General features: G+C 52.6%; 2 protein-coding genes across 6 annotated transcripts in view; one reads left to right on the top strand and one right to left on the bottom strand.

Moving 5' to 3' along the window:
- Positions 1-385: 385 nt before the first annotated feature.
- The window catches only part of NHSL2 (NHS like 2), a 129,688-nt gene continuing 102,945 nt past the window's right edge, over positions 386-27,128 (bottom strand). For 3 of the 5 annotated variants that reach the window (XM_016130696.2, XM_016130704.2, XM_016130712.2), the window contains 3 exons: positions 10,271-12,586; positions 8,825-8,957; positions 386-8,005 (listed from right to left, as the gene is read on the bottom strand). In XM_016130696.2, coding sequence (XP_015986182.2) covers positions 7,681-8,005; positions 8,825-8,957; positions 10,271-12,586 — 2,774 coding nt within the window. In that variant the 3' untranslated portion in view covers positions 386-7,680. Of the gene's footprint in view, positions 8,006-8,824; positions 8,958-10,270; positions 12,587-13,787; positions 13,920-15,629; positions 15,826-16,107; positions 16,236-18,997; positions 19,154-27,128 lie in introns of all 5 variants that reach the window. The other 2 variants (XM_016130677.2, XM_016130687.2) reach the window with 1 other exon arrangement.
- On the top strand, positions 19,282-23,491 carry RTL5 (retrotransposon Gag like 5). Its single transcript, XM_016130724.2, has 3 exons — positions 19,282-19,389; positions 19,540-22,537; positions 22,963-23,491. Exon 2 carries the CDS (start codon positions 19,593-19,595, stop codon positions 21,264-21,266), a length of 1,674 nt encoding a protein of 557 aa, XP_015986210.2. The 5' UTR covers positions 19,282-19,389; positions 19,540-19,592; the 3' UTR covers positions 21,267-22,537; positions 22,963-23,491.

Here is a 27,128-nt window from a genome sequence, read left to right as displayed (position 1 = left end):
CTCTCCTAGTTTCTGCTGTTTCTCAAACTTTCTATCCAGGGACACATTCTCATCACTGGGCAGATTGACTTATCTCTGCCTTCCAGTTTAGGGTATTGGTCTGTAAGTTCCCGTCTCCCTGATTTTTCTTAAGTGCATTGTTGCCATACACTAACCATTGAACCGTAAGTGCTAACTTCACAAGAGTTCACCTCCTGACTATGTGTAGTAGGACCAGCCAATCCTCCTTCCTCATTTTGCCTTTGGCAAGTGTAGTACTTTTGCTGCCTTCAAGTCCAAGGCACAAGCCTGGTTCCCTTCCTGATCTGGAAATCCTAAACGAAAGGCGGAAAGAAACTGTTTCATGGATGCTTTCAAAGCAGGACATCCTGAAAGTAACTTGACTTTTTAAAATTTAGATTTCAGTAAGTGGGTAGATCCCTGGGCTCAAATGACAGAAAGCAAGCTAAAGGCCCCAAGAAGCGATTTGCTTAGACGGGAAAACGTGCACCCTGAGAGGGATGTCTGAGTGACCAAGTCCTTATTGAATGAGAAGTCACAGAGGAGCTTCTTCGAATGGCTTCCTGGGAGAAGCCAGCACAGGAGCCCCGACTATCCCCTTCTCCTTGACCACCCCATCAGACCTTGACCAGGACCAGAGAACTTCTGTGAGCACTGGATGGCGCGTGTGTGCATCTCTGTGCGTATGAGTATGCGCGCATGTGTGACAGAGCTACACTGGGGAACAGGGACTCACACTCCAGGCGGAGAAACCACGCTTGCACACATAGGCACGCCTCTTCTCATTCACTCAGATCCCCCCATGTTTATGTGAGCAAATGTGAAAATGTAACTCTGAGTGTTGGACCCCCACGTAGCATTAGGGGTAGAGATGGAGCAGAATGGAGAGAGATGCGAAGATGCTTTACGGACTCCATGAGGAGCAGGTGGCGGCAGTGTGCTGCTTGTGGTGCCGCCCGGGGCATCTCAAGGAAAACTGGGGGCACAGAACACCTTTTGTAACTCACTGGTTTTCTTGCCGGCACTGGAATCCTATGGCCTGGTCCACCAAACTTCCTGGAGACAGCCCTAAACTTATGATGGCAGAATGGGGCAGGGTGGGACAAATGACCCAGGGGCAGGGTCCTCAACTACACTTTGGGGGAATAATGATGACACAAAAGAAATAAGAAAGCTCAGAAATCCATTCTTCCCTGTCAGCTTACCCAAAACTCGAGGAAGCAGAGGCACATTGGATAAGCAAGACATGGGGTCTGAGGAAGACGATGAGGGTTCCTACACTGAGGTAGTCAGTGAAAATGAGAGACGAGGGGAGGGGAAGGAGAGAGAGAGAGACAGAGAGACAGAGAGAAGAGAGAGAACCAGACAGACACACAGACAGATACACTGGCTATAAAAGATTCTGTACCAGACTGCTCTGACAGTGCAGTAGATAGGGGGTGGGTCAGGGAGCCACATTATTCAGTACACAACCCAGTTAGCAGATAGGGTCACAGAAATGCTAGTCTTAGAAATGGTCTGGACCACGGGTTGGCAAACGATGACAAGCAGGCCAAATCCATCCTGCAGCTTTGTATGGCCCAAGAGCTAAGAATGATGTTTATATTTTTCAGGTGTAAAAACAACCTTTTCAAGGTCAAACGAACAACAACAAAGTAGAATTTGCTACTGAGGCCCTTTGTGGTCTACAAAGCTTAAAATCGTTGCTATCTGACTCTCTGCAGAAAAAGTCAACCCTTGGTCTCGATGATAGGGAAAATCCTATGAATATCTGAGCATTCCTGAATAGGGGAACCAGAAGAGGTCCAGGATAAACAAGGGGACAATGAAAATGACTGGAAATACCACTCCATAGGACTAATGCAGCCCTAAAGGTGCAGTGTCCGCGACTCCACAGAATAGTGAGGTATGCTTGAACCAAGGAAGGGAACCCAAGAATAGCTTAAGAGAGGGTCACGCTAAAGAGCATCACACAAAGGGTGTTGTGGAAAAGAGACCACCTGCAGAGCTCGGTACTGCTTAGGGAATGAATTCTATTATTGTTCCATTAGACGGAGATAGAGTTGGAGCCCAGGGATTGACAAAGTATCAACTAGGTGAAGTTTCTAGAACACAACTAAATATCTCATGAGCATCGAATAGTCTGAAAATACAAAGTTTAAGAAGGGAAGGATAAAGTAGATTCTAGGAAAGGCTATATTGGCTTGCCATACTTTAAATAAACACCAATTTAAAAAGCTCACACTAAAAAAAAAGGAGAGGCATTAGGGGACATTGACAAGAGGGTTCTTCGTTCTCCACTAGCAAAATGGAATTTGATCCCCAAGATTTCATTTTCCAAACAACTTGAAAGGACAACATCTATTCTACAAACTAGAGCACATATCTAGTTTGGAGGGCAATGAATGTTTCTAGACTAAAAATCACATGTCTTTGGATTAATGAACTAAAGAATTCTTCGGCATTTTTCCTTAAAGCATCAATATTAGTTTACTGAAATACCTGGGAAATTCATGTGGCATAAAAGTAGAAGGCGGCTGTGGGTCTTCGTAAATGTAGTGCTTTAAATGAAAAAACATGACCCAGAGGCAGGGGACCTGAGATTGAGGCCGGGCCCTGCCACTGTGTGACCGCGTGTAAGTTACTTGACCTTTCTGGGCATCAGGGCCCCATCTGTAAGGTGAGAAGTTGGTCCCTTTCAGCTCTAACATTTCTTGACTACAGATAAATATAGAAATAAGATAAATATAACAATCTAGAAATAAGAAATATTCCCCCAAAGTAAGCTTTGGAGGCAGTAGAAAAGAATAGCAATGAAATATAATAAAAAGAATAAAATTTTAACTACTAACCAGAGTAAATATATCTCATTTAAAAATTAATGAAGAGATTTGCAATTTACAATTGATCAGGAGAGGTAAGAACATACACGTTGATATTTCTTCACCATCATACATATGGAGGAGGAAATGAGTTTGGGTGCCTTGTACAGTGAGCACGATGCTGTGTTTGCATGCATGACATTTTATAAAATTAGATGTTAAAAACTCAACACCGCATAAGGAATAAATTTCTATAAAGCTCGGCATTAAAGAGAGGCTGAGAGGGGTTAATTGGTTGTTCCAGTTCATATTTTGTTTGTGGATTCGTTGATAGTAAAATCCAGTACCTAGGCAAAATCTTAAAATCGAATACATTTCTGCCAGAGCCCTTCTAGAGGACAGCCACCATGGTGAAGACAGGTATTTAACGGTTGACAACACTGAACAAACATAACACCTTTTCCTTTTTCCTGTTTGTGAATTTAAAACAAATTTTAAACCAGAAACAGACCAGATGTGCTGGGTAAGTGAAGTCAAATATTTTGCAGGTTGAGCTAGTTGATTCAATCTGATAATTTCTTAACACCAAACAATGTATACCTGACCTGACCAATATGACAATATACATCACTTAGCCGGAGGCTGATCACTGTAATGCTAGCATTTGGGGAGCCGTAGCTATAGTGATTCAGGGGCTTGAAGAAGTAACATCACCGGAATAGACAAACACTCACACGCACACACTTTGAGAACCAGTGGCTTAGATCTGGAGCTTTACCGAACAAAAGCATATACCTACTTCACATAACCCCTTACTTATGCAAATTCCTTTTTGCTAAAGATATTAAAAGTTTCTTAAATGTGTATCTAGAACCATTGACTACTGTATTCCTCTATAAATCTGTTTCAGAGTATTCTAAAACTTTCGTTTCATGTCACTGTTGAAATCAGTTTTGCTGTCCTTTGACAAAGGCAGCTCTTTGTACCTCCTTCTCACTCTCCTGTCCTTTTACATCCCTAATATCTTAGTCACTTATGGCAGAAATACACGCAAAGGCTTTGGAGGGATGGGGTGGTGTTGAATTATCACCACAAACACTGGACGACTGACGCTGAGCAGACGATACTGGACACTTTCACCTTTCACAAGCAGGACACATTTTCACGAACTCTTGAAATCCTTATGTTTTTAGTCAGATGATGAATAGTATCGATTCCATTTGTGTAAAAATGTTAATGTACAACATGAATGATCTAGGCTTTTTAGTGGCTTTTTAGTGGCCTTATGAAACAGCACTGGGTGTGAGGACAAGTCAATTGACTGTCGGAAATTTGCTAACGTGTTTCCAGGAGATTATGGTATTTTCTAGATTCTTGATACTTCTGCAACTAATTTGATGCCTAAAATTCTACAAGTAGAATTTCATTCTTTTGGCTTAAGGCTTTTCCCCTGTTCAACTGCAAAGGACTCTCAAAAGAGGCAGCATTAAGCCTTAGAACCTCAAAGTAAAGGAGTGTATCCCTTTCCTGAGAGCATGCTTTTCTTAGCTAGAAAGAGAACAAACCAGGAGGCACTCAGGAGAGTTGGTACTGGGAAGTAAGGTCTGGGGGAATAGAACAGAAAGAGGAGACTGAGCGTTCCAAGGACAACCCTCCAGCTCATTCACCGTTTTGCTGATGGGGTTACCCCTGTCAGCATCCCTTACTGAAATCCATGGGCGCTAAGTCACCGTATGGAGCAGGTTATCTAGATAGCAACCAGGTTTTCCGATAATGTTGAAGATTCTTTGATATATAGGCATAGAAAGATTTCTAGTGGTGGAAAAATAGATGGCAATAAAAAGTTTGGCGCAACAACAGATAGGGAGCTACCCCCGAATCAGAAGAACCATACTCGTTCGCAAGAAGATGAAATGACACTACCTTACGGGGCACAAATGGCAGGGCCGGGACCAGGGGAAGGCACTTGCACAGTCCGGAGAGTGGGTGCCTCCTTCAACTTTGAACCCCAGGCCCCTCGCTCACCTCACTCTAGTCCTGGCCCTGGCAAATCATAGTAAAGGGAAAGCTCGCCACTGTATTACAGACCTGGCGATAATGAAAGGCTGCACTGCTGAGGGCCAGAGCACAGAGCGTGAGCTTATCTTTTGGAGGAAGAGCTGGTTTACGAGGAGGACGGCAGGTGCACGGGCTCATCTGCTCAGACTGGTAGGTACAGCGGGATCGCACTCTAATCTGTGCTGTCTAGAGAGTTAAAATGGATGTCTGGTAAAATGCTTGTTGCAAGAGCCTTATACAGTCTCCTCTGTCTTTGCACATTCAAGGTGATGCGTCCAGATTAACTGGTTGGTTTGTGGTCATGAAGCTAATACGAACTGTTTTTGCTGCCTCTGGTCTTGCCACCTTAAAAGGTGAGCTGTCGGCTAGGGATGCAGTTCATGGGAGTTGGGGCCAAGGGACAAGATGGGTCCAGGTGGGAGGCCCAGGAGACAGACTAAGGCAGGCAAAGGAGAGGAGACGCCAGCAAAGGTTAAGATTTTGTGGAGAATAATTCACTGTCCATCCCTAACATCTGAACCACAAATACATAATGAACACCCAGCAAAGCACCCTCAGCTACCAGTCAGCCTCCTCCCTGGACAACACTCCCTCCACTCCCAACTGGAGCAAGATCAGTCTAGCAGAGCCACCAGCTGTTACTGGTTGAAGTCAGAGGCAACAAAGGGATAGAAACACCTTGAATTGGAAGCTGACCTCCTGGGACCAACTTCATTTCCCTTGAACCCCTTCTGTATCCCACCTTCAAAAACTGTTATCATTATTATGCACGCTAGTAATAATGGCAGTAGTGGGTTCTCTGAAAGCCTTCCTGGAGGGGCCTTCGGCCTCTCTTCTCCAGTCTCGGCAGAGTAGGTGCAGAAGGCAGCAAACACTATGGTATGTGCCTGAGTGGGAGAGAGAGTTGGTGTTACGATAATCGAGGGGAGGATGGAGGTTGCGACTTAGGAGCATGAAAGATGCTCAGTGTTACGTTCAGCGATGATTGCTACAAATCATAGAGTTGTTTTTTTTGTCTGCAACTAGGTCCACCTGTCACAAAATATTAACTGGATCTTTCTAGTCCTCAGTGTTACCTCTGACCATACAATCTCTGCCCAAAATCCTCTCGTGCTAATGGGAACACCTCTGGGTATTTGAGAGCCATACTGACGATGTAGAAGGCATTCTAAAAATTCCAGGCATACAGAGTAGGAAAGCAAGACTCTAGGTAATTGAAAATGTAAAGGTATCTGTCTGGGCATTCAACTCAGAATCTTTTGGGAAGACCACCAGAGGTAGCAGGGTGAACAGAGAGGCAAAACCCACTCCTCTGGGAGGGTGACCAGGGAATCTGATGGGTGGGGTGGGGTAAAGGAAGAAGGTGTTTTTTGTCCTCTTGGGAATGGTAGACAATTAACCTTCCATTATTGGTTGGCCAATTTTCTTTCTTCAATGCTTTGTATTCCGCCCACCTCCTGGCAACCAGACTCATGAAAATCAAATGGATCACCGCTCTTGCTTTGCTTAGAAAATTGAACTGACAAGAATAGAGACTATAAACTTTGGGTGGGGAGAGGAGAGGTCGCCATGATTGTTGGGGACTCCATCCGCATCCCATTTAACCAGTCCTTACACTTTCCCCCGACATAGTTAACTAAAAGTCGGTCAAACAGAAGACCCTAAATGGCAAAAAGTAGCCCTTTTTTTTGTGTTATGGGCCATGGCAATGTGCAAAGCTGCCTTTTAGACTCCATGTGTATCCTCTTAGTCTATATGTTCTATTTTGGACCAAAGTAAAACTTCTTTTAAACAAAACAAAAGCAACCACAAACCACAATGTGAACTGAATGGTGGTGGGCAAGTTACACTTACTTTCTCTCCTCCTTGAGCCTTTGATGATGCCAGTTCCTTCAGCTAAGTACCTCCTGTAATGAATACTCTATGCAAATGAAGTGAGAGTTCTTAGAATGCAGCATAAGCTGGGCATAGATCCTAGCTATTATTGTTGACAGACACTTGAAGGATCTCAAGGCGCTCGTGCGAGTTACCTCAGACAAACTGGAGCCAACAACGGCCACCCCGTTTGTTGTCCAAGCATGGTTCATCCAAAGCAACCCAGTCCTGACCTTTTCTAGCTAAGAAGTGGGGGGAAGGGTCTGCATGTTATTGAAACTCATCACCCTGATCTCCGTGTAGACAATCAAACTGAGAAAGGCATGAAGTTCAGGACAGAGTCACATTCACATTTTGCACGACAAAAGCCATCCAATCAACCCCATGCCGAAATAAGTGCACACCTGCAAACCTCTTGAGGGGAGAGTTACACCGTGGTTGAAGAGGCAGCCGACTCTTTCTGTTTCTCCACACAGGGCATCAAGGCCTCGCCAGGAAGGTGAATCATCAGCAATGGCTCCCTGTGCCCCCAGCTTTGGCAGTCCCCACTCTGCTCTCGCACTGTGCCCCTCGGTGACAGGAGCCAGGGATGGAGCAGCAGGGTCATTGATTGAAAAGATGGCACCTGTGCCCTTGCATCTGAGAATTTCTTCTTGGCACATACCACTGGGGGAAATGAGGAGAAAATCAGAGTCAGTAATGGCAAGATTTTAGGTATGAAAACGTAAGACGTCTGAGGATGATTAAAGTGCCTGATGATTTCAGTTCTAGATAAAGCGGTCTCTCTCTTGCTGTCCGGAGTATGAGTTAATGGACAAGAAATGGAGGCTCCTTTGTTATTTCCATGGTTTCTTTTAAAAACCCTTTCCCTTTCCCCTTCTCTACTCAAGCTTAGTAACTAGACCGTGCTTGCTTAACGCAGGGCTTAGGTACTGGCGCTATTGGTGCCGTCGTAGTCTTTTGAAAATTGTGCAATGATTCTCCGAGCCAGTGGGTTAGTGGTCTTCAGCAGTTCGGCCGCTGACGGGCGGGACCTTGGAGTTGCCTTACTTCCTTTCTTCTGTAACAAGGCCTTGAAGTCATCGTTTCTGCCAGCGTCTAGGCTGGCACTGCCGCTTGAGCCTGCGGAGGCAGCCGACTCACTGACTGGCGAATCAGCTGTGTTCCGTATTGGTGAGAGGGAGCTCGGTCTGCTGCCTCCGGCGAAGGCTTCGCTGGGTTCCTTCCAGCCAAGCAGCTTTCTCTTGGACCTAAAGAAGAGAAAGTTAGCTCTGAGTAAATCTGTGCAGCAGGCGTTTTCTAACACGTCACACAACTTCATGAATGCCCGTGGCGTGATCTGTGCGGTCATGCCAGCTTTCTCTCTCTCCACTAAGTCCTCGGACCCCCTTGTCTGGCCCCCTGTCCCTGCACTCCTTTCAGTACCTGCAGCTGGAGTCACCTGGCCTGTACCTGCCGGCTCAGTCACGCCCCGGTCCTGGGACCAAAGAATTTTTTTTTGACTAAAGAATTTAAGGAGTTGAGGCAAGTCGCTCAGTGACTCTGAATCAAGACAAGAGCCACTCCTGCTCTGATCCAATGCTCCAGCTGCAGTAACCAGGCTCTTTCCAGTGTCCTCCTCACTGAGTCCCGGCTTCATGCCCCTGTCCAAGAACTAGGTCCCCATCTGGTCCCCATGTGCCCAAGTTCCTGCTCTGATACTTGGCCTGGTGGCGCATATCACTTCTTGATAAGATTTTTTTGCTGCAAGGAATTCTGTGAAGGGTTAAATGTCTCTGACTGTAGACAAAGCTGTGAGAGAGCAGATGGAGCCACAATAGGCCTCACGGTTGCTAGGAAACGAGGGGCCTCTGACTGGGCACCTGGTCCTCCCTTCCCCACCCCTCCTCCACTCCACCCAAAGATGTCAGTGAGTCAGCCATGTGAGGCCCTGGGCTGCCTTCACACGTGTGGCTATCTGAACTTGAGTCTCCACTTTCAATTCTAATGATTGCTTAGACATAGCCATTTGTCTTTTGGTATAAAAAGGGCAGGCAATTACAATAAGAATCAAGGCAATTGTTCCAGACCTGTGTATCACGGTAAATAAATCTTCAGTTGTACGTGCAGCCACAAATACATCATCATCTTCTTCCGCAATCCATTCGGCTGTTTTATCACTGATTACACTTTTTTCTTCGGCGCCAGGTTCCACGGAATGCCCTAGGGAGAAGAACCAGAAGGAGTTACTTTGAGCGCAACAGAGAGGGCAAAGCACGTCCTCATCTGTGTTTCATCTCTTAATGTCTCCATCTTGCGCAAGAACATGGTATTCAGAAGGTTAATGACTTGGCCAAGGTGGACTGAGGATCAGCCTGGGGCTGTTTTCTTATGGCTGTTTCATTATAATGCGTTGCCTGAGCATTTTCTTGTTTTAAATGTGTCGCTTTTAAAAATCGAGAAGCTGAGAACAAACTATAACAATGACTCAGCCAGTGAGTGAGAGTGGGGGCCTATCCGAATCTCAGAGGGGGCCTGTGGAGTCTGAGGAAGAATGTTCTAAAATTACGTATGGCTTTCATTCGTTTATGCGTTTTAGCCACAATGATTTAATGTACGTCGGAAGTCTCGAGCGGCTTAAGGAAGAACATAAGACTTTGACATTTGGTGTTAGGGATTTAAAAAAGGATGAGAAACATGGATGAATGTTGAAGACATTATGCTGAGGCCCCAGGGTAGTGAAACACATAGACAGAAAGCAGAAGGGTGGGAACCAGGTCCGAGGGGCGGGCAAAGGGGAGTTAGTGTTTAGTGGGAACAGACTTCACTTTTGCAAGATGAAGAAAACTCTGGAGGTGGATGGTGGTGATGGCCACTCAATTCTGTGGTTGTCCCTAACACTTAAAAATCATTAAGATGCTGAATTGGACATGTGTATTTTGCCACAATTAAAACAAAAGAAAGAAAAAAGATGGGAACCATTATTTAGCCTAGTCTTACTGTTCCAGGAAGAGCTGGCCTCAAACCATTTAAGAAAGCGAGCTCCCTTTGGTGTCGCAAGTACTAAAAAAGGCTGCTGCTGGTAACGATGCCATTGCCCTGGAAGCCTGCAAGCCGGCCATGGCGCTTGCACTCAGTCTGAGAAGGTATGCATCTTGTGCATGAGACTAAGTTCAGTGCACCTAGTGAAAGGCCATGCACAGTGAGGTGGGGACAGGGATCCTGGGGCAGGGATGTGGGCCTGACTAGGTAGAGAGCTCCTATGTGCCAAGGTGCTAAGACCGAGTTGGAGTTCATTATCTCAGTACTGGGGTTTTCCAGGGTAGACCGGCTCAGTCTGGGCCTTGGAGACCTGCACCTAGGGCAGTCCCAATCCCAAGGGCAGCGAGGGTGCCCCGAACCCTCCCGAGGTGCCCCTACTGACTCGATCGTCCTGGGATCAGGATCGCGGCTCACTGGCTGCTGTCTCTAGCACTCCCTCCTCACCCTCATCTGTTCTGGGATTGAAAGGCGAAGCTGCCAGACGGATTACTAACCTGAAGAGCTGGCCTCCCTTTCGCTGTCAGCCTGTGCTGGCGAAGTCATCCTCATACCAGGTGATGGCAGCTGCCCGCCAGTGCGGGGACCCGTGGCATCTCCCTCCTGGGTGACGATGGGGCTGAGAGGCAGCCTTGGTTCGGCCGCATAGGCCTCCACGGGAGCGGCGGCCGAGGTGAGAGGCAGGTGCAGCAGGCTGGGCTTTTTGGGCACAGGAGGTGGAATCTTGCCTTTCTTCTTCCTGGCTTCATCCTGGCTCTGCAGGCTGATTCTTTCAGGCAGGCCTCTCGCCCTGGCCTCGTCCTCCAGACCTCCCTGCAGACGTCCCTGCCGCGTTCCCGAGAAGAGAGCACCAGAGGAACTGGCGAAAGGGGGCAGAGTGAGCGATGGGGTCGTCGTCGACTCGCCTGGACTCCGGGCCTCTGGGAAGCTGGAGGACTTCGGTTTCCACGCTGCCATGCACATGTCCGCAGGCAGTGGCCTCACATGCTGACTTGAGCTCTTAGGGGTGATAGCCAATGCAGGTGCAGTTAGTGGGTCCTCCTCAGGGACAGATGGTGGCTTGTGGACCACACCTGGAGGCTTCCAGGCCAGCAAGGGTTTCTCAGCTACAGGAGGTTTGATCTTTCTTTCTGGCAAGGTGAAGCCCTCTGCTCCCGATTCCTCAGCATAGTCAGGGCTCTCCACATCATCTTCTGGCTCAGACTTACTGACTGACCGCAGGCGAACAGAACGGAGGTCAGACTGAGTAACCATGGGCATGACTGGCTGATTGGGGCTCGTTTTCTGAGCCAGCTTGGTCCCAAAATTTGTATCTGAGTGGTGCCGGCTCACCTTGGTTTTGCTTCGGATGGAGATACTCATGCCAGACAGATCCAGGTGGGTCGAAGAGGTCAATGGTAGGTCAAATGACAGTCGTGACTTGGAAATTTTCTCCATTGGTGATGTTGGGGGTAATGACGACTTCCTCTCGGGTACCACTGGACGCACCCGGACACTGCCGCTTGGAGGAGGCAAGTGGCCCAAGGTTAAGGACATGGAGACAGTGGGTGTTGGTGTCTCCGACTGGCTGGAGTAGCCACTGGAGGGTGACATCAGCCCAGTGAGCCTCCCCGGGGAGGGCACCTCCCTGGCCTCTACCTCGATGGACAGCTGGGAAGGCGTGGTGGCTCTGGAGGTAGAAGGGGAGGCAAGAGACTCTGAGCTGCCCTGAACTTGGGCACACTCAATGACCGTGGTGCCGGTGGCAGTGCTGGAGCTGGACAAGGATTGGTAGGTGTCACCAGACTTCCAGTCAGTAAGATACCAGTGGTGAGAGAATTGCGTACCTTCTGGATCTTTGAAGGCTGGCACAGCTGGATGACCCTGGGGTGAGCGATGTCCCTGGTGTTCCAAAGACAGGCAGAGGCTCCGGGGCCTCTGGTCCTTCGGTAGCGGTGACCCACCTTCTGGCAAGACGCTTGGCTCATCTTTGACCAGTGACACACTGCGCGTTGGCGGGGAAGGCTTCTTTTTGGCCTTCTTGAGTGAGATGCTCTTGGATCTCTGCCTTCTGTGCTGTGCCTCCCACTGGGCACTAACGGGTGCACTGTTGTCAGCACTGTTACTGCCCTCAGAATTTGTAGTGGCATAAGGCAGGGCGCAGGCTTCGCTGGCCTTCTGCTCCTCGCCGTAGTCCACATCCGTGGTGCCCGCGTCTGTGGGCACAGACAGTGACCGCTCCCGGAACCTGCCGGTCCCGCTGGGGCCCATCTCCAGCCGGGAGGCAGCAGCGGTCAGAAAGCCAGTCTTGAAGGGCCGCTCCGATGCTCGCCTCCGATGCATAGGATGCTCAGAGTAGCCAGCTGGTCCACCGCATCCTGCTGGGTTATCACGAGTGACAAAGAGGGTAGCGGCTTCCTTAGGAACCAGTGGTGGCAGTGTGTGCGCAGAGACCCACGCATTCCCAGAGGGAGGATTTTTTCCATTTTCATTGACTGGGTCACTCTGACTGGTGGCACTTGGAGTCATGTAGGTAAAAGCGTCCCCCTTCCAGGAAGCAGAGAAAGTTGATTCTGTCGGTCCATTGCAAGAACTGGGGACGCTATACACCATCCCCATGCTCTCCATGCCAGGAGGCGGGGGGCCAGTGCACGCCTGCACAGGTTTGCCGGGATCACTAGAAGGGCCTCTCAGGACTGGTGAGGTGAGATTTGGGAGCCGAGCTTCCTGACCCACTGCTGCTCTTCCATAAACACCTTCTGGGACGGAATGACTGCACCTGATGTCTGAGCTGGCAGAGCGGGCCACCCTGTCGGTGGGGCTGTCGCTGTGACCTGGAGGACGGAAATAAAGATCATTAGTGGCGCGGCCAGGGGTTCCCCAGCAGCTCCCAAGACGGCAGCAGCTCATTTTTGCCAAGAAGTAATTGCCAACAGCTTGGTCAGAGTTCCTTGGTTCTTGAAGATGCAGGGGAAGTTGGGTCCTTGCCCATCGGCACGCGGTGAGTCACAGGGTGCCCTCCCTGGAAGTGTCCGGATGGCTGTCAAAGACTTTCCAGCTTTGATGATTCCTTTTACAGTGAGGAGGCAGGTGGGACTGCCTTGGGTTTGTCCAGGCTTTCATTCCACGCTCATGAAACCACCACAGACCTCAGCATTCACCTCTCCTGAGATGAGAGCCGAGGCTTTGAACTGATAAAGGACAGTACTCTGTGACTTGCCTCTCCTGCAAAGAATCTGGAGTATGTCACAGCTGGAAAGCCCAGAGTGTGGGTGCATTTTTGGCACGTGTCACTATTTAGCTTTGAAACATGAGAGACTTAAGATAACCTATGGATATGAAGGAACGTTTCAAACGTTCAAAATCCCGAGATCTCTCATACGCACAACAATGATTACTATTCTATCATCATCATCATTATTGCTCCTCCTGCCCCTCTGGCGATTTACAAAAACAGCCACCATTTGTCGAACATGTACTATGTACCAGGCACATAGTATGCAAATGATATACACTAACTTTAATTCTCACGAGAACTCTACCAGGTTGGTGTCATTATCTCCAATTTACAGATAAAGAAACCGAAGCTCACAGAGGTTATGTAATCTGGCCAAAGCCTCATGGTTAGTAAGTGCAGGGGCCAGGATTTGCATCCACACCTGTCTGGTCTGTGTGTTTGAACAGCATCCACTAAACAGCAGTGACCGTTGCGCTAAAGTTGGCATATCTGGTGATATATTTTTGCTTGCTCCCTTTGACCAAAGGCCCATGGTTGCCCTTAATTACCACATTGGCTTTCTCAGGCATCCAACACCCCACCCACCCCTGGAAAAAACAAAACAAAACAAAACAAAAACAAAAACAAAACCCAAAAAACAAAACAAAACAAAACAAAAAACATAACCAAAAACCAAAAACAAAAAACAAAACCCCAAAAAGCAAACCAAAACAAAACAAAACAATTATTCCTGGGTGGCGCGATTGGTGGGAGTGAGCAAGGGGAAGGGTCTGGGGAATCAGCTGTGGTGGGGTCACCTTGGTCTCGCTGGGAAAAGTTAGAGAATCCAATAATGGTCCTCCTCCGCCTCAGGGTGGATTTGGGGTTCACGGCTGTCTCTGTATTAAACAGTGAGTGTCGCAAACTTGCGTGCTTATCAAACTGCTGCCCTGTAGCCAAAATAGAGACACTTGGGTGCATCCTGGTTTCTGTTTTCAGTGCAGTGGAAATTGGCCTGAGGTGCAGAGGGGATGATGGCGATAGCGATGAGCATGAAAAGCATTCAGGCAGGTGACCCTTCTTCCACATCCCTCCCAACCTGGCTCCAGATACCCAGAGCCCCAAGGCGCGCATGCTGGCTTTCATAGGCTGCACCAGGGTCACCTGTGAGTCTTATGTGGACAAGAGCCATGGCTTTCAACCCTATATATGGGTAGCTTTTGAAACTTCAGTGCCCAGAACTTTTACATCTTGGGGACAAGAGCCCAGGTAGAAGGTTTTTCTCAAACTCCCCAGGATATTGATTATTCAGATGTAGAGCCTGCGGGCTAGAACCACTGATGTAGAGAGACAGGTTGAGACTAGATGTTGCCTGATTGTAATCTTTTCTCAGAGAAAGTCTTTATGTGAGCCAGAGCACAATGTCCCCGGGGAGTTGCCCCCGCTCCCCCAACCATCCCGGAAGCAGCCTCACAGTCTGTCCTCCAGCCACCTGATCATTTTTGTCAGGGTTCAGCCTGGGCCAGTTTCTGCTCCTCTGGAATCGCTGGGGCTGGGAGGTGACCTCTCCCATTCAACGACTGCCTAACAAAAACCCCCTTCTCAGTCCCCTGGCTGCACATGACCCCCCACCCCAAGGGACTCCATGGGCAAAGCTCAGGGCCAGCCTCACTGAAAATAAGACAGAAGTTTAGAAACAAAGTGCCCGCCACCGCCGAGTGAGTCTCCCCTCCAAGCCCTCACTCCTCTTGCTCTCTCTGTCTAGGCTGTGGGCCCTGTCTCCTGCCTCTGATTTCTTGAGACAATACTGGCACTGGGTGACCCCATGTCCAGGGAGCAGTACCACATGTGCCCAAAGCTGTCCTCATCACCTTCCTCAACTTCTCCCAGGATGGCACAGGCCAGCACTGGCTGACAGGGTGCCTCTGGCCCCTTTGGGTTATGAGGTCTTGATTTCATCGGGTTGCTAGCCCTACCTCCTCAAATGACCAACCCTCTCCGTCTTCCATTTATAGCTGCTGAAGTGTGGAGCACAACTTCATAACGCGTGTGGTATAAGGTGTCAGATGTCCGCAAAGTCGCAGCCAGCTGAGTAACATACATCACTTTCCCCACTGTCAAGGCAGTCCTGGGTCCCATCATAAAGACCTTGGTGCCTCCCGTTACTTCCCTTTTTGAACGCTTGCCACACAGGTTGAGCGAGTGTCTACATAAAGTGCCATTGGGCCTGTGGTCTGTGTCCTGGCTGTGACCCCCCTTTTACCACTAGTACCCTGAACGCCATGTTTCCCCTCCGACTCCTATCCAAACTCAGCTTCCGGTACACGAAGTTTTCTGTCCCCAGGCCACACATAACTCACACACTTCCAATTTCCTCACACATTCTAAAGAGCACGCATGTTGATCGAATTTTAGAGTTTCCTGCTAAGAACGTTTTGTTTGTGATCAGACGGTCTCAGTGTAGAGTGAAGAAAGAGCAGCCAGAGCCCCCTCTTCTGCATGCCTCCATCCCCTGGCAAGAGCCATGACCTTGGCAGTGCAGCGTGAGCCAGAAGCAAATGATGTCTCGCTCCCTCCCCGGCACCCGCTGCATTTGGGGAGGATGGTCTGTGGTCGGCATGGAGGGAAGCAGACAGAGAGGGCGTGCTAAGCAACTCTACCAGAGATGTTGATGGCCACAATGTCAGAGTGCGTGGAACAAGGCTGAAGCCACCGCTTGTCATCTAGGGTGGGCAGAGGGGAGGGGCTATCCCAGGCAGCTTGCTTGTCGGCTGTGGTAGACAGGCTCAGGGAGGCCTCGGGGGCCCTCACGCCCTGCGTGGTGGTCTCATCCTCACTCAGCTGCTGTTTTCTAGGCTGTTGGGAGAGAAGGTGATGGGAAGGGTGTGCTCCTGACTGGGGATGAACCACGCCCACAGGCCAGCTATTGTCTGGGAGGCAGGAAAGTGTGCGCAGGCTGCCAGGCCAGATACCTGCCGTGCAGGGCCTGTGCCAGTGGGCCTCAGGGTTGCTCTGCTGATGGGCAGAGGTGGGCAGCAGCTTCTAGTGGATAATGGAAGCAGCTCAACATCCCCTGTCGCTGGGTGCAGGGCGAGCTCCCCATGCTGGCTCTCCCAGGCAGGGGAAGCGGCGACTCACCATCAGTACAAACTCCAGACGCCTGGCCGACTGGGGCCTTGGGCTGGGGGTGTGCTCAGGGGCCTCATCGGCAGAGCGGAAGGTCTGCCCCAGCAGTCTGGCCTCCGAGTACTGTTCCTCATATTCCTCTGAAAAACAGCACAGCGGGTACATACTCTAGGGGGCCACGGCCAAGGCCAAGCGCTGGGCGGGGAGGGACCAAGCTGGGCTTCCCGCTCTAGCTGCCAGGCCTGACCAGCAAGACTTCTTTAAGGTACTTCCTGGTGTCTGAGCCTCTGGATTCAGAAATGGAAAAATGCCTACTCCCTGGAACTCTGAGAGCCGAGAGAAAAGGGAGCCAAGAAATTTGAGTTGTGCTGGTCCTGGGACCAGGTTCTTGTCTCATGGCCCCCACCTGAAGTGCTGAACTCAGAGCAGAGGCTCAGGGTGCAGAGTGCAGGGCCCTTTTGCTACTTTCTGCTGTAAGGTTCTCTGTCCAGGTTCCGCAACGCTACCCAGGAAGGGAACTGTGTGAGATGCAGAGGGATCTGCATGAGGAAGCCCAACGTCGCGTGCTGCCCTGGAGATCGAGACATCTTACGCAAGCCTCTGAGGGCCTGGCTTCTGGCCCCTTCGTCCCACTGTCAGTGGGCCAGGTCTGGGGAGGGAGGGGGGAAGCTAAGATGAAGGAGAGGGAAGGCTAAAATGGCACAGAAGAAATGAGAAGTCCGAAGCAGCGTCAGGAAATAAGAAGGATGAGTATGATTTGGATGGTTTTTTGTAAGTGATGGATTCGATGAGTAAATGAAGGAAGTAAGAGCGAAGAATCAACAGGCGGGCTCTATGCCCATTTGAACACAGACGGACTTGAAGAATCATAGAAACCTGGAGTCGGCTGGGGCCTCAGAGGTTCTCTGGGCTCAGACTACCCCCCTCAGCAGCCGTCCCAGGTGCCTCTTCAGCCTCTGCGCACACTTGCACAGGAGGGGAGCGGCCTTCCCCCAAGGCCGTTCATTTAGTCCAAGGACACCTTGGGCTGTCGCTTGTGTCAAGAAAGCTCTTCCTTATCTTGAGGTGAAATTTACCTCCCTCTAGGTTCCCCCATCCCCCCGTCCCAAGTCTCAATTCTCCCAGGGCAGCAACACAAAACACAATGACTCTTTGTTTGCATGGTAGCTCTCTGTTATCTGCATGCATGGAGGCTCAGGGTGTCTCTTGGAATGTTGTTTTTCTATGGTCACCACTGCCCTAGCAGGGAGGTGGGAGTTATGGCCATAGTCCAGTTTGGTGGCCACCTGCCATTTTCTTAGTTGGCATGGATAAACAAGCGCTGATAAGACATCTTTTCACATTTAATGTTCACTCAACAAATGTCTACTCAGCACTTCCTGGGGATCCAGCCCCGTGTCAGGTGCTTCTGGAAGCCCGAGACGTGTTTCTTTATGCTGACAAACTCAGTCTGCTTAAGTGGACAAAATATACACCCAGGACTAATAGATGAATGAGGAAATGAATGAACGAATGAAAGAAAAAGGAGTTCAGAACTATACAAGTCTCCTTGAACCGGATGTTGCAAAGTGCATCACAGGAGGGAACGATGCAAAGCGCAGAACTCGTGTTAAAGGTTGCCTTGCATGAGGCAAGAATGGAGCTTGAAGAAACTGTCAGCATTGGAGCGAGGAGGAGGGACGGAAGGAGGGCTTCTAGGCCCAGAGGATGAGTGGAGCTTATAACTTAGCACTGAGGCTTTATTTGTATTCTTTTATTGAGACGTAAGTTATGTAAAGTGTACAAATCTGAAACGCAGAGTCCAGCGCATGTGGACACATGCACGCCCCTCGCGACCTCCCGTCCGGTGATTTGTGGCACGCCAGTCATTTCTCTTGCAGCGCCGAGCTGTCAGGCTTTTGCCACTTACATTGGATGAGTCCCTCTGCTCAAAGCGCATGCTTTTCATACTGCAAGGTGCTATCAGGCATCACCTTGGTGTTTCTTTTATATTCACTTTAATATTGAGCTTGGCTCAGCCCCCGTCCCAAGGGACATGTACTAGGGGTTGGTGTCCCATCTTATCAGGGTCTCTTCAGCTGCAAGATAGTCTTGCTAATCAAGTTACATATGCCTTATTTTCAGTTCTCAGGAAATGGTGCCATGTGTGGTATCCCCATTTTAAAGATGACTGATTAATCTGAAGCTCAGAGAGGGTGGATAATCTGCATAATGGCACACAGCCAAGTCTGGGTTTTGTCCTTGTGCCTGATGGCTGTGGTCCAACTGCTGGGGCGCTCTGACTGGGCTGCCTGCGTGGGTGTGGCGGACCCGGCTTTGCGCAGCACGTGCTCCTGAGTCTACTCCAGAGACACTGGGACGGCCACCAGGGGTGCGGTGAGCTCTGGGCGCTGGGTCCCGGGCTTGCTGTGATGAGGCAGTAGCTAGCAGGACACACGCGGACGGGTTAGTGCAGAGCGGAGGGAGTGAGGCCCACAGCGCGAGACCCCGCACATGGCTCCTTTGGCTCTGGGTGCCAGGATTCCAAAGGCATGGGCGCTGTGGCAAGAGAAGGTCTGGAGGGTACGCGGGCCACACTGTGGGTGGGAGGCTCTCAGCCAGCTGTCTCTGGACATGGTCTGACCCATTGCCCTGCCTCAGTCTCTGTCCTTTCCTCCCCAGGAACTACTGAATGCCAAAAAAAAAAAAAAAGAGGCTGGTGGTAAACTGCCGTAGAAGTAGGGCCTTTTGAAGCATTAGTCTAGGAGGGGAAAGATGGAAAGTGTGTGTTTTGTTTCTCAGTGGGTTTTCAACGGCTCGCTCTGTCTGTCTCTCTGCTCCCTGTCCTCTCTTCGGTGCCTCCCTCCAGCCGCTGCACATGTGGCCTGTGGGGTCTGGCCGCGGCCCCCCTCCCTCTCGGTACCTTGCAACAGGCTCTGGAGATTGAACTGCGCCTCGCGAAGCAGCTCCTCTACACTCGGGGGCCTGCCCGAGGAGAGGAACACGTTCACTGGCTGTCGCCATGACGACCTCGAGTGGGCAGTCGCTGTCGCATTTTCCCGACCCGAGTTAGCTGCAGCTAGGGAAGGAGAGAGTCAGTGAGACGCGCAGCCGAGGGGGGCGCGGCAGCCACTGGGCGCCCGCGGTGCCCGAGGCCCCGCCCCCTCTGGGGTGGGGGGCGGGGCGAGGCTACGCTTAAAAGGCGGGGATCCGGCCGCGGCCAGATTTTCCCTCGACAGATCCTGCCGCAGTCCGCTCCCCACCGCTCTGCCTGGCCGCCCGCCGCCGCTAGCCGTGTCCGGCCCTCGGGACGAGGTAACGCACCCCGGGCCCAGCCGCCGCCGGGCCCCGCGCCCGGAGCGCCAGCCCTCGGTGCTCGGCCCGGTGGGTGTGGCTCGGCCTCGCCCGCCGCGGCGTTGGGGTCCCCTCCCGTGCCCCTTGCAGCATTTCGGCCTCTTTCCGCAGCCTCCAGCTCCCTGCCCGCCCGCCCGCGGACCCAGGGACCGGGGCGAGTCCAGATGTCCGAGGCGTCAGGACATCTCAACAGCCTCCGGATGGCGAACGTGGCCCTGCGAGAAGAATTAAATGCCCTTCGCGGGGAGAATGCCAACCTGGGCCTTCAGCTCGGAAGGGCCCTGGCCGAGGTGAATTCCTTGCGGGGCAATGTCTCCAGCTACATGCGCTGGCCAGCGCCCGTGGCGCCCGTCCTGGCCGAGGAGAACCTTGAGTTCCCGCTCAGCGAGGCGGACGCCGTGCCCGAGGGCGAGCTGTCCTTCCTGGGGTGGCCGCCCCCGCGCGCGGAGCCGGAGTGTGCCCCAGACGAGCAGCTGGTCGGCGCGGTCCAGGAGCGCAGCGCCTCCGAGGGCCAGTCCGGCCCGCCCGCGCCCCCGCCGGCGCCGGCCCCCGCGCCGGCGCCACCCCCGGCCGCCCCCAAGGAGCTGCCCGCTCAGCCAGCGTTGCAGCCCTTGGAGCGGCCGGAGCTGCAGCCCTTTGCAGGCGACGCGGTCTACCTGCCCGAGTTCCTGATGCGGCTGGAGACCTTCATAGCTGACCACGAGGACCACTTCCCGGGGGGCGCCGAGCGGGTGGCCTTTCTCATCTCCTTTTTCGCCGGCGACGCCAAGGACTGGGCCCTCTCAGTCACCCAGGAAGGGAGCCCCCTGCGCGCCAACTTCTCACGCTTCCTGGATGAGATCCGTAAGAAATTCTGTGGCCCCATCCCCCCCAGTGTGGCGAAGAAGGCCATCCGCAAGCTCAAGCAGGGTGACTGCACCCTCGGCAGCTATGCAGATGCTTTCCAGTTCCTGGCCCAGTTCTTGTCCTGGGACGACTGCCGCCTTCAGAATCAGTTCCTCAAAGGCCTGTCGGAATTCTTCCGCAAGGAGCTCCTGTGGTCCACCGAGATGGCCGACCTGGACGAGCTGATCCTCGAGTGTGTGGAGATCGAGAGGAAAGTGCGCGTCCCCAAGCCCATCCCGCTCCCTGGGGTGCGCAGCACCTTCTTCCCGTTCGCTGCAGACCCCGCCGCCGACGGCCGCGAGGACGAGCGCCACAGCGAGGATGAAGATGCGGAGGCGCGCAGGCGCAGGCTCTCCGACCAGGACCAGCGGAGGCGGGGGCGGGACGCGCCGCCGGAGATGCGGGAGCCGGAGGAGGAGGACACGAAGAAGAAGGAGGAAGAGACGAAGAAGAAGAAGGAGGAGGAGATGAAACCGAAATGGGACGAGGACGACGACGAGGACGAGATCGTGGTGGTGGACGACGACGACGACGAGGTGAGGAAGGAGGAGGGGGCGGCGAGGGGCCAGTGCCCGGTGCCAGTGCCGGACCCCGAGGAGCCAGAGCCGGAGGAAGAGACGGAGGATGAGGCCCAAGACGACGACCTCGATGAGCTGATGGAGGTGGCGCCCACCTTCGCCAACGCCTCGTCCCAGACTTCTGGCTACTACCATGAGAATTTCCTGGATCCATCGCCTCCCGTCACGCAGCCCAGCAGACGGAGGAGCCAGAACCGCGTGCCCCTGCTGGAAGGCCTGCCAGGTACCAATTCCCCCTTCTACAGCTCGCCGCCGCTGATTCGCCGGGCAGGCCGCCTGGGGCAGCGCCACACTCGAAGGCGCCCCCCTGTGCTGTTCCGCCTCACGCCCAGGCAGGGGGGCCACCGCGCCGCACGTGGTCGCATCCGCGTGTGAGTGCGGGGCGACATGGTCGCCCGGAACACACCCTTCTTCTGCGTCCCCGCCCCTGCTGTCGCCGCCACACCTACCCCGCTTGCTGTCCAGTGCTTAAGGGAGGTCCAGACCTGCGGAAACTGAACACGACCTGTAGAGCTCACACCGGCCTGCAGCCACGGCCGGGGAGGGACAGTGCCCGGCCAGGGTGCCCCTGGAGAGGAGGGTCGGCTGTCCCCTTGCCATGCCCTCTCCTCAGCTCCGCCACAGGCAGAATCCTGGGCCTTTTCCCACAAACAAACTGGTCGCTCTCGCATTTCCCCTCTAGTTGTTTCTAATCCTGTGTCCTGTGGTTTGATCCTCTGACTGGCTCACCAGGGCTTGGCCCAGTGCCTCAGTGGTCCTCCCCAGTGAGTGCAAAGACAGGCCTCACCGAACTCCTAAAGCCACTGAGGCCACTTACTAGACATAACCCAGGATGGCAGGCGGGTATCCAGACATAGGCCTGAAGCCTACCCCTTCTCCAAGCCACACCTCCAGCAGAAGGGCCCCAAAGAGGACAGACATCTTCCCCCGTGGGGGTGTGTGAAGCCACGTGTCAGATGGACAGCTTGGCTGACGTTTGTCCCTGGATCGGCTCATCGCATGTGCAGCCCTGTCCTCTTACCACACAGCCCATCCAGGCTTCCCCAGTGGCCGGCACCCAGAGTTCCAGGCACCCCGGCTCCTTGGTGTTGCTTGGAGGGTGGGGGAGGAGGAGGAGGAGGAAGCAGCAGGACTTTGATTGACATCGTGAGGCTGTCTCCTTCCCGAGCCAGGCCTTGGCCTGCGGCTCCTAACCAAAGGTCTTCACATGGCTGTCGCCGTCCTCGGGGGTCCACAGGGGGCCTCTTTGGCCTTTCCTTCCCAGACTGCCACAGAGAGAGGGCCCTGGGCCTGCTTTGTAACTTCAGCTCCTCCCAGGAGAGCAGAAGGTGCTCTCTAGAGACTGCACCCACTGCAGCCTCACGCGCAGGGTGACTTCACATCTCCCACATGGGGTCGAGCTATGGCCTCCCCTGCCCTGGATGCTGAGCGTCCTCAGTGCCCAGCCTCTGGGGCAGCCAGAGTGCCTGTCGCTGGTGGGAAGAAGGCAGAGTCCACTGAGCGCCCCGTTCCTCGCTGGAGTCAGATGACTTCAGCCCAGCTTTGACATTTTGAGCCTGAAGCAAAAGGAACGGGCCGGAAGCAGAGGAGTCCGAGAACCCCAGTCCTCTGGCTGGATTCTGGTGCGGTGCCTGCGTCAATGGGAGGTAAGAAGCCCTTCCGTCTGTCACGCGTTTCTCAGCCTGATCAGTGGGGCCAGCCCTGTTCACATCACCTGTTGCTACCTTTTAAAAAGGCTTCCCCTCCTCCAGAGACAAAAGCCGTGCATAATCATTATAGGAAATTTGGAAAATAGAGAACACTATAAGGAACCCCCCCCACACACACATTTAGAAGCCCGCCACACAGACGCAAGTACTGTTAACACTTTGCTGCCTTGCCGGTATGTTTTCGGTGCGTCTTTTCAAAGCCCTTGTTCAGCAGGCTTTAAAATGGCTGCCACCTGTGCATTCACGCGTGCTGAATAATTTAAGTATGCTCCTTATTTGTTGCACATTTCAGTTGCCTGGTTTTCCCCTTCCCCACCAGAGCAGGAGTAAACAGCACCATAAAGAAAATTTGTCTTTTTCAGCTATTTCTTCAGGAGGGAGTTCCAGAAGGGGAACTGCTGTTCTCTGAGGCCATGGACCTGGTTTGCTGATGGTCAACGTGCTGGCCCTGCTGCCCATGTCCCCGCCAGAGACGTGCCAAGGACAGCTCCAGGGAACCGTCAGCACTGTCCTCCTGGCGCTTCTTACTTTGAGCCCTTGTAGCCTCAGCCTGGGGAAGACCCGGTGAGCAGTGAGCTGGCTCCCGGCCCTCAGGGGGCCTGGGCTTCCCTTTGACCCTGTCCTGCTTCCCAGATCTTCTGTACTTGTTGTGATGTAACAGCCACAAGAGCTGAAAGAGGAACTATGGGCTTTGGGTGCTTTCTTGGGTTGAAAGAGGGGTGGGGGGTGCATGCAGGGTACGAAGGCAGCCCAAGGATTCCCAGAGACTCGGGAGGAAAGCTGCTGGAAATGAATGTGGTGTTGCTATTGTGTTCTTGTGCTGTGAAGATAAGAAATCCTTCTGTCTGCTAAAGCTTTCTCCTCAATAAAAATGCAAAGGGTGTGTAAAAACTGTGTCTGTCTGGGTCACTGGGCACGCGGGGGCATCGGGTCCTTCCCAGGCACCTAGCCACAAACCTAGCGATCCTTAGACAGGAAACTTACGGCCCAGGGAGGCTCAAGGGACCTACTTAAGAGTCCTACACGGTGGTGGCGGTGGGGTCGGAGCGACTAGGCATCTTGAAAAACAGCATTAGCTCCACTTACTGGGATTTACAGCTTTGGCCCAGCCGCACCATCCTCCACCAGCTCCCCCCGCCGGCGGGGAACACGCGCGCATGCCCACGCCCACGCCCAGACGCGGGAGGGAGGGCGAGGTGGGAGGGCCCTTCCACTGTCTGGCACTAGGTGGCGCTGTGGGACACGAGCCAGCCAGCTGGTGAAGTTCCGCGCACACTGCGGGGAGCCGTCCTCCCAAAGACGCCCCCGGCAGGATCTCGCTGCTCCTACAGGCTGGGGCGGGGCGGGGGGTGGGTCAGAAGAGATTGGAGCCCTTTCTGGGATTCACTCCGGTTCCCCAGCCACAAGCTGGAAACTGTTCCCGGTCCAGCGGGTGGGAACGTTTATGGGGCTCCCGCCAGGCGCAAGTGTTGAGCCGTGCACTCGACATCCGCTGCCTTTTAGTTCACCTTACCCTCATCTCACAGTTGAGGAAACAGGCTCAGAGAGGTCACGGGCGCGAGGTTTACAGCTGGGAAGTGGCCCTTTCACATTCCCACAGCTGCCCGGTTGTCAGCTGCAGTGACACTGGGCCTCTCGCGGCCTCCACTCACAGGCCCTACTGTCTCCTGGGTGGGCCCTGTCCTGCCTGCCCTCCCCCAGCTGAGATGTACAGCAGGGGACACAGGCTCAGGCACTTTCACCGACGCCATCTCGCTTCGCCACCGCAACAACTCAGTGTGAGCCAACGTACTCGACTCTCCGAGATGCTAGGTTCCATGGGGGACTCAGGCCGTGACTCCCAAACCCAAACTCAACTCGAGTCCACCACGCTGACTCCCAAGAAAGCCTCTGACGAGCTCAAGCCTCAACCTCACTGGACTCTGGGTCTCTGCGCAGGTGCGCCTCAGGCAGTGAGAAGCAGGAGGCACGTCTGCCCTGCGCGGAAGGGTCCGAGGGGTAAGGCTGGCAGTGGGAGTACGCGTGAGTGAGTGGCCGACTGCCCCTTCTGGGGGCGGCCTGCGCTGTGCGGCCAGCCGGGCCCTAGTTGCATCCACGAGCACTTGGGCTCCCTGTTTTGCCTCAGGGGGTCTTGCTATGCTGAAGCAGGCCCCACTGTTTGCTTATTCATTCTGCAAGGAAACTGGTGGCTCAAGGTCACTTGCTCCATTTGCAGAATTCAACTGTGAACTCCAGCAGTCTGAAATCCAGAAACCCGAACTGCCACCCTCCACTCACATCTGCACTGATAGAATGAGAATCTCCTGGAATTTCTATTTCTAAACACTCTAGGCAACTGTAATGCACAGCCCAGCCCAGCCCAGCCCAGCACAGCGCAGCACAGTAAAGAGCCGTGGGGACTAACTATCCCAGGGACATTTAAGAGCCAGTTTGGTTCGGAGTCTTCCCACAGATCTCCCCGAGGTGGGAAGCAGCCTGGAGAGCCCATACTAAGCACGTAGTAAGTGAATGAGAAACACTGGCGTGAGCTCGCCCCTCCTGGACAACTGCTCGGATGGCAGCTTCCGGACAGAGAGGTGCCACGGGGTGGCTGCAGAAGTCTGGCCCCAAGAGACCAGGTCCATTAGAACCTAAACCTTTACCCTTGACTCTAAGAAGCTACTCATGTGGGGCCTTTGCCCCTCCTAGGGGATAAAGACAGGCATTAACAAGGCCAGAGATTACCCCCGAATTTGGAAGGAGCTCCACCCCCACCAGCGCTTCCTACATCCTGCCCAGACTCAGGAAAGTTCTGCAGACTACTTCTCCCCTGGGCCTAAACAGACACAGAAACAAAGCCCAGGGTTCTCGGTTGCCCTGGTAACAGCAGGACCTACTTGGGAGAAAACAGTCTCTGAAAGGCTTAGGAGGGTGGATATTTCCTTTGACAGAGGGCGGGCTCTGACTTGTTCCTTGAGTCCCCTCTCCCCTTTGTGCCTGCCACTCATAGGGACAGAGCTGGGGCCCCTCGCCTCACCAACTGTCCTGGGTGGGGGCAGGTGATAGAAAGTAGGGCCCTGGCTTTTTATTCTGCTCTTGCCATGGGCTGGTAAAATGAGGAAGAGGCTGAAATGGAAGGTGTTAGCATGTGGATTCATGGCAACCGTCCTCTGGCCGAGGGAGCGCTGTGCCTCATACAACAGGTATTCAAACAAACCTGGGGAGGGCAAGTGCCCGCAGCGGTCATACCAGCTCCTCACCGCTCAGGAGACCTGAGCTGCAGAGAGCATCCAGAAGTTCTCCAAGCTCAGTCCCTCCTCTGTCTCACCTTGATGACCAAGGTGGCCTCCCTGCTGGTCTAAGCAGCTTCTAGGCTCTACCCCTTCTGCATGCCTGGGGGTAGGAGGGGGAGTATGGGGTCCTTGAGCACACAAACACGTCCCTGACATTCTTTGCTATCTGGTCACAAACTATGAATGGCCCCTCATCTGCCCATGCCATCCTTCTCCCCTCTTCCATTCAGTCCAAACTGTAGACATCCTTCCTTCCTTCCTTCCTTCCTTCCTTCCTTCCTTCCTTCCTTCCTTCCTTCCTTCCTTCCTTCCTTCCTCCCTCCCTCCCTCCCTCCCTCCCTCCCTCCCTCCCTCCCTTCCTTCCTTCCTTCCAAATTGGGGAAGAGAAAGCTCGTTCATTCCCAACTGAGCACCCTGCTGAGGGCTTCTGGCCCTTTGGGGACCATAACTCCCTCTTGTGGTGTGGTGGACAGTGACCTCCACTGCACTTGAGAGGCCCACAGACCCGGCTTTGAAGCCTGGCCTTACCGCTACCTGGTTGTGCAACCTTGCGTTGGTTATTTTCCCTAAGTCTCAGTTTCCTTTTTTAAAAATGGAGATAATAATAGGATATATTGGCGAGATAATCGACATGAACCAACAGTAATAAAAGTAGCTGATGCTATTTGTTTGTCACTAAGCGCTTTGCATTTAACTCACTGAATCATCCTACAACCCTATAAAGTAAGTAGTGTTATATTCCCCATCTTACATATTAAGAAACAGCACAGAAAGTTAACTTGCCCAATGTGATAGCGCTAGCATGCGAGTCACAGAGGGAAAGTTCTGAGGATCAGAAGTGAGGCCAGTGGGGCAGGAGAGCATCGAGATCCAGGGTCTTGATCCCTTTTAGGTCATAGATCCCTCCAGGAGTTTGGGAAACCTCTAAAGCCCTTCTCAGGATGTTTTGAAACACATAAAATAAAATACATATAATTACAAAGGAAACCGATGATATTGAAATACTTATAAAGTATTTTCAAGAAATTGTGGTCTTGTTATATTACTACTTTTATAATGCTTTAAATCACAAGATTTAGTGATAAGTCTCTAGATTGGAAGTCTTGAAGTGATGGCGGGTGCCAGTGACTTTTTCGAGACACAACAACTGTAAGGTGCCATGAGGACATTTCCGATCTCTATTGGGGATGCAGTCACAGATACTGCTAACACTATTATGGCTCGTTGCCTACATTCCTAATTTGAAGAAATGCCAA

The sequence above is a fragment of the Rousettus aegyptiacus genome, unplaced genomic scaffold, assembly GCF_014176215.1.
Source record: "Rousettus aegyptiacus isolate mRouAeg1 unplaced genomic scaffold, mRouAeg1.p scaffold_m13_p_9, whole genome shotgun sequence".
NCBI classification, from domain to species: Eukaryota; Metazoa; Chordata; class Mammalia; order Chiroptera; family Pteropodidae; genus Rousettus; species Rousettus aegyptiacus.
The sequence above is the reverse complement of the archived record's forward strand: the minus strand, read 5'-3'. Positions and strand labels throughout refer to the sequence as shown.